At 40.9% G+C, this 7,500-nt stretch overlaps 1 protein-coding gene across 1 annotated transcript in view; it reads left to right on the top strand.

The window, feature by feature from the left end:
* Positions 1-882: 882 nt before the first annotated feature.
* Positions 883-7,500, top strand: part of sdc3 (syndecan 3) — a 100,379-nt gene continuing 93,761 nt past the window's right edge. The window contains exon 1 of the mRNA XM_062047252.1: positions 883-1,273. Coding sequence (XP_061903236.1) covers positions 1,217-1,273 — 57 coding nt within the window. The 5' untranslated portion in view covers positions 883-1,216. The remainder of the gene's footprint in view (positions 1,274-7,500) is intronic.

Genomic DNA, 7,500 nt, shown 5'->3' with positions numbered 1-7,500 from the left:
TAATTATACTAATTTTGACAGTATATATTTATTTATGAAAAATATTTTATTATATGTGTGTATATATATATATTTGTATGTAAATATACTATATATATAATTATTTATTTATTTTATTATATATATACACAAATATTTTATTTTTATGTATATACATATTCATACACACACACATATATTTATATATATATATATATATATATATATATATATATATATGTATATATATATATATATATATATATATATATAATTAATAAAATATATAAAATAAAATAAAAATTGCATTTATTAATGGTACATTTCTCTAAATTGTTCACCATGTCCTGTAAGGTGGTTTGTTGTACTGTACAGATTTTGGAAAATGTGTTTTGTAGAAACCCAATAAACAAATATTTAAGAAAAAATGATGTTGTAATTATACTAATTTTTTTTGATTTTGCACTAAATAAATACTCTTGGAACATTTTTCAACAAAAAAATTAAGTGAAACAACACCCAGTTTGATTAAAAAAGTAATAAAAAAAAATCGGTTAACATACCTTTTGAGGGGGCGGAGCCTCCAAGTGGGCCCTTTTTAGAAGTAGCACAAATAATTATTTTGCACTAAATATATCTTCTTTCTTTTTTTTTAACTTAATTGACGGACCATTTGGATTTAAAAAGCAATTTGTAAAAAAAAAAAAAGCACCTTCGAAATATGACGAGGTATTTTTTTTGCCGTTAACCACCTGGTTGCTAGGAGACCGTTCACGGACACGTGAGCAGGGGAGGGCGGAGTGTGTAAAATCCACGGCAGCCCTCCTAAAAAGCCTTCCTGTGACGAGCTGCAGGGGGCACCAATCCCCCCCAACCCCCCCCCCCCCCTCGTCTCCTTGTCTCCTTGTCTCCTCCCCCCCTACAGCAGCCCCTCCTCCTCCCGCCGCCAGACGCCCAGGCAGCGTCCATACGGAACATCCTGCTTACCGGAGAGGGGGAGGAGACACAGCAGAGTCCCGCTAGTAAATCAGGAAGGAGGACAAGAAGAAGAAGAAGAAGAAGAGGATCTTCTCCGTGGAAGTGGGGAGCTTTCCAAACCCGCCGGATGGTCGCCGGATCTCTTTGAAGTTTTGGGAGCCGGTACCGACGCGAAGCAGACGCGGCAGAATACTCCCCCCCACCCCCGGACCCCGCAGCAGCAGCACCGGGACTGGCGGCTGTGGCACCCCCACCGAGCATGAGGCTACCCGGGCTGTTGGCGCTGCTGGCCGCGCTGCTCGTTCACGTCGCCGCGGTGAGTTCCAGCTCTTTGTGTGTGTGTGCGTGTTATCATCGTGGAAAATCCTGCACTCGACCTACATATCGGACCTGTGTCTCTACCCGTCTCGAGCCGACGCGCGTATTTTGGCACGCAGCGTGGGGTAATTAGTGGCTAATCTCTTAATTAAGCGCCGCGGCGGTTCTTTTGTGTGTCACCGGCGGGGACGCGCGCTTGAACCCACTTCTTGGTGTGTGTGCGCGCGCGTCTTTGGTGGGTGGGGTTATCGCGCACGGCGTGAATGTACACGCGTGGAAGTTTAATGCGGTTGTGCACGCGGATGGATGATGATGATGTCATCGGGAGTCGCGAAACAAACCCCCCCCCCCCCTTAACACACACCTCCACTCTGGAGCCACTCCGAAATGAATAATGCCCCCCCCCCCCCCTCCCCTCTCACCCCCCCCCCCCCCCCCCCCCCCCGCCAGCGCCGTCAAATCACGCCCACATGTTCCGTTACCGACGAGGCTGAGGAAGAGGAGCGGGAGGAAGGCGAGCGCCATTGACAGAATGAGAAGTAAAAATAGCTGCGATTCAAAGGGAGATCTGAATGTGTCTAAACATAGCAATGAAGCACTGCTTTTCTCTCACGCCCCCCCCACCCTCCAAGGGACATACATTTTTTCACGCCCCCCCCCAAAGTTATTGTTTATTTTTTTATCTGTATGTGTCAAGATCGTTATTGACTATGAGTGAAGATGCTAATACGCTATTGCGGAGATCTGAATGTGTCTAAACATAGCAATAAAGCACAGATTTTCTCTCACGCCCCCCCCCAAAGTTATTGTTTATTTTTTATCTGTATGTGTCTAGATCGTTATTGACTAATAGTGAAGATGCTATTACGCTATTGCGAAGATCCGAATGTGTCTAAACATAGCAACAAAGCACTGCTTTTCTCTCACGCCCCCCCACCCCCCAAGGGACATACATTTTTTTCACGCCCCCCCAAAGTTATCGTTTATTTTTTACATGTTTTAAGCTCGTTATTGACTAATAGTAAAGATGCTAATACGCTATTGCGGAGATCTGAATGTGTCTAAACAGAGCAATAAAGCACTGCTTTTCTCTCACGCCCCCCTCCAAGGGACATACATTTTTTCATGGTCTCCCAAAGTTATTGTTTATTTTTTATCTGTATGTGTCTAGATCGTTATTGACTAATAGTGAAGATGCTAATACGCTATTGCGAAGATCTGAATGTGTCTATACATAGCAACAAAGCACTGCTTTTCTCTCACGCCCCCCCCCCAAGGGACATACATTTTTTTCACGCCCCCCCAAAGTTATCGTTTATTTTTTACATGTTTTAAGCTCGTTATTGACTAATAGTAAATATGCTAATACGCTATTGCAGAGATCTGAATGTGTCTAAACATAGCAATGAAGCACTGCTTTTCTCTCACGCCCCCCCCCCCCAAGGGACATACATTTTTTTCACGCCCCCCCCAAAGTTATCGTTCATTTTTTACATGTTTTAAGCTCGTTATTGACTAATAGTAAAGATGCTAATACGCTATTGCGGAGATCTGAATGTGTCTAAACATAGCAATGAAGCACTGCTTTTCTCTCACGCCCCCCAAGGGACATACATTTTTTCACGCCCCCCCAAAGTTATTGTTTATTTTTTATCTGTATGTGTCAAGATCGTTATTGACTAATAGTGAAGATGCTAATACGCTGTTGTGGAGATCTTAATGTGTCTAAACATAGCAATAAAGCACTGCTTTTCTTTCACGCACCCCCCCAAGGGACATACTTTTTTTTTTCACACCCCCCTCCCAAAAAAATATATTAATTTTTAAACTGTTTGTGTCAAGATCATTATTGACTAATAGTGAAGATGCTAATACGCTATTGCAAAGATTTGAATGTGTCTAAACATAGCAATGAAGCACTGCTTTTCTTTCACGTACCCCCCTATGGACACACATTTTTCACGCCCCCCCCAAAGTTATTGTTTATTTTTTATCTGTATGTGTCAAGCTCGTTATTGACTAATAGTGAAGATGCTAATACGCTATTGTGGAGATCTGAATGTGTCTAAACATAGCAATAAAGCACTGCTTTTCTCTCATGCCCCCCCTGCCCCCCAAGGGACATACATTTTTTCACGCCCCCCCCCCCCCCCAAGGGACATACTTTTTTTTTCACGCTCCCCTCCCAAAAAAAGTTATTCATTTTTTAACTGTATGTGTCAAGCTCGTTATTGACTAATAGTGAAGATGCTAATACGCTATTGCAAAGATTTGAATGTGTCTAAACATAGCAATGAAGCACTGCTTTTCTCTCACGCCCCCCCCCTATGGACACACATTTTTCACGCCCCCCCAAAGTTATTGTTTATTTTTTATCTGTATGTGTCAAGCTCGTTATTGACTAATAGTGAAGATGCTAATACGCTATTGTGGAGATCTGAATGTGTCTAAACATAGCAATAAAGCACTGCTTTTCTCTCATGCCCCCCCTGCCTCCCAAGGGACATACATTTTTTCACGCCCCCCCCAAAGTTATTGTTTATTTTTTATCTGTATGTGTCAAGATCGTTATTGACTAAAAGTGAAGATGCTAATACGCTATTGTGGAGATCTGAATGTGTCTAAACATAGCAATAAAGCACAGCTTTTCTCTCACGCCCCCCCCCCCTATGGACATACATTATTCACGCCCCCCCAAAGTTATTTATTTTTTAACTGTATGTGTCAAGATCGTTATTGACTAATAGTAAATATGCTAATACGCTATTGCTTCTCACGCCCCCCCTCCTGCCTGAAGAAGTACTGCATTAAAGGGACTGTTTGGAACTTGCGCGCAGTTACATTTTCCTAGAGGACAGAATATTTTCACGCCCCCCCTGAAGTGAATATTTATTTTTTCATCTTTTTCTTTTTTTAAACTTTTTTTTAAATCAAGCTAGTTAGTTTCAGCTTCGTTCTTTACTAACACTAATGATGCTATTACGTATTGCTTCTCACGCCCCCTTTTCTCCTTGACACTAAATCGGGCCCCCCAAAGGGGCGGAGGGGGCTGCCCTACCATCAAAGAAGCACTGCATTAAAACGAACTGTTTGCAACTTGCGCACATTTAAATTTGTTTAAGGGACAGAATATTTTCACGCCCCCCCTTTTGGTTAATGTTTATTTTTTCATTGTATGTGTATGTTTACTATCTAGACACATACTTCCATGACTTGAGTCATATTACTCTAAAGCAGTGCTTCTCAGTCATGTTCTGTCACGCCCCCCCTTTGAGGCATACTTTTTTCACGCCCCCCCTGAAGTTAATGTTGTTTTTTAATCAAGCTAGTTACTAGTTAGTGTCAAAATAGTTCTTTAATCGCACTAAATATGCTATTACACTATGTTCTGTCACTACCCCCCTTTGAGACATACTTTTTTCACGCCCCCCCTGAAGTTAGTTTTTAAAAAAAAATCAAGCTAGTTACTAGTTAGTGTCAAGATAGTGTAATAGCATCTTTAGTGCGAGTAAAGAACTATGTTCTGTCACGCCCCCCTTTGAGACATACTTTTTTCACGCCCCCCCTGAAGTTAGTTTAAAAAAAAAATCAAGCTAGTTACTAGTTAGTGTCAAGATAGATCTTTACTCGCACTATATATGCTATTACACTATGTTCTGTCACGCCCCCCCTTTGAGACATACTTTTTTCACGCCGCCCCTGAAGTTAATGTTTTTTTTTTTTTTAATCAAGCTAGTTACTAGTTAGCGTCAAGATAGTTCTTTACTCGCACTAAAGATGCTATTACACTATGTTCTGTCACGCCCCCCCTTTGAGACATACTTTTTTCACGCCCCCCCTGAAGTTGGTTAAAAAAAGAAAATCTAGCTAGTTACTAGTTAGTGTCAAGATAGTTCTTTACTCACACTACAGATGCTATTACACTATGTTCGGTCACGCCCCCCCTTTGAGACATACTTTTTTTCACGCCCCCCCTGAAGTTAGTTTAAAAAAAAAAAATCAAGCTAGTTACTAGTTAGTGTCAAGATAGTTCTTTACTCACACTACAGATGCTATTACACTATGTTCGGTCACGCCCCCCCTTTGAGACATACTTTTTTCACGCCCCCCCTGAAGTTAATGTTGTTAATTAATCAAGGTAGTTACTATAAACATTGATTGATTGATTGATAGTTAGTGTCAAGATAGTTCTTTACTCGCACTAAAGATGCTATTACACTATGTTCTGTCACGCCCCCCTTTGAGACATACTTTTTTCACGCCCCCCGTGAAGTTAGTTTTTAAAAAAAAGTCAAGCTAGTTACTAGTTAGTGTCAAGATTGTTCTTTACTCGCACTAAAGATGCTATTACACTATGTTCTGTCACGCCCCCTTTGAGACATACTTTTTTCACGCCCCCCGTGAAGTTAGTTTTTTTTAAAAAGTCAAGCTAGTTACTAGTTAGTGTCAAGATTGTTCTTTACTCGCACTAAAGATGCTATTACACTATGATCTGTCACGCCCCCCTTTGAGACATACTTTTTTCACGCCCCCCCTGAAGTTAATGTTTTTTTTTTAAATCAAGCTAGTTACTAGTTAGTGTCAAGATAGTGCTTTACTCGCACTAAAGATGCTATTACACTATGTTCTGTCACGCCCCCCCTTTGAGACATACTTTTTTCACGCCCCCTGAAGTTAGTGTAAAAAAAAAAAAACAAGCTAGTTACTAGTTAGTGTCAAGATAGTTCTTTACTCGCACTAAAGATGCTATTACACTATGTTCTGTCACGCCCCCCCCCCCTTGAGACATACTTTTTTCACGCCCCCCCTGAAGTTAGTTAAAAAAACTAAATCTAGCTAGTTACTAGTTAGTGTCAAGATAGTTCTTTACTCACACTACAGATGCTATTACACTATGTTCGGTCACGCCCCCCCTTTGAGACATACTTTTTTTCACGCCCCCCCTGAAGTTAGTTTAAAAAAAAAAATCAAGCTAGTTACTAGTTAGTGTCAAGATAGTTCTTTACTCACACTACAGATGCTATTACACTATGTTCGGTCACGCCCCCCCTTTGAGACATACTTTTTTCACGCCCCCCCTGAAGTTAATGTTGTTAATTAATCAAGGTAGTTACTATGAACATTGATTGATTGATTGATAGTTAGTGTCAAGATAGTTCTTTACTCGCACTAAAGATGCTATTACACTATGTTCTGTCACGCCCCCCTTTGAGACATACTTTTTTCACGCCCCCCCGTGAAGTTAGTTTTTTAAAAAAAGTCAAGCTAGTTACTAGTTAGTGTCAAGATTGGTCTTTACTCGCACTAAAGATGCTATTACACTATGTTCTGTCACGCCCCCCTTTGAGACATACTTTTTCTCACGCCCCCCCTGAAGTTAATGTTTTTTTTTAATCAAGCTAGTTACTAGTTAGTGTCAAGATAGTTCTTTACTCGCACTATAGATGCTATTACACTATGATCTGTCACGCCCCCCCTTTGAGACATACTTTTTTCACGCCCCCCCTGAAGTTAATGTTTTTTTTAAAATCAAGCTAGTTACTAGTTAGTGTCAAGATAGTTCTTTACTCGCACTAAAGATGCTATTACACTATGTTCTGTCACGCCCCCCCTTTGAGACATACTTTTTTCACGCCCCCCCCCCCCTGAAGTTAGTTAAAAAAAGAAAATCAAGCTAGTTACTAGTTAGTGTCAAGATAGTTCTTTACTAGCACTACAGATGCTATTACTTTATTGCTTCTCACGCCCCCTTCCTCCCCCCGACTCCTCCCAATCACCTCCAGTATGGCAAATAAACTGCATTTCTTAGTACCTTAAGTAGCATTATCACTGGAGGATGATGCTAAACATGTTACACAGCAAGCCAATAGCTAAGCTAGCAGCTAAGCTAGGTAAGGGAAGAAATACGTTTTAAGAAGTGTGGACATGTAAGAGGGCTGATATAGTATACGATACTGTATAGTATCAGTGTATGATCGATACTGGCGGGATCAGACCGATATTTTGTTGTTGTTTTTTGTTAACGTTTGCAAATTTAGGAGTAACTCCCCGGACACAGGAGGACTTTGGGGGCAGAAACTAAAAGATTAGTCGATTAGATAACTTTTGTGTACTCGTTGTGTACTCGTTGTGTACTTTTTGTGTACTATTGACTTTGTTTTGGTCCAACAATTGTATGCACTCGTAGAAAAAAAAAAAAAGGAACCCGTCGAACTATTGTCTCGA

Source organism: Entelurus aequoreus, linkage group LG05, assembly GCF_033978785.1.
Source record: "Entelurus aequoreus isolate RoL-2023_Sb linkage group LG05, RoL_Eaeq_v1.1, whole genome shotgun sequence".
Classification (NCBI taxonomy): domain Eukaryota; kingdom Metazoa; phylum Chordata; class Actinopteri; order Syngnathiformes; family Syngnathidae; genus Entelurus; species Entelurus aequoreus.
This window is presented reverse-complemented; position numbering and strand designations above follow the sequence as displayed.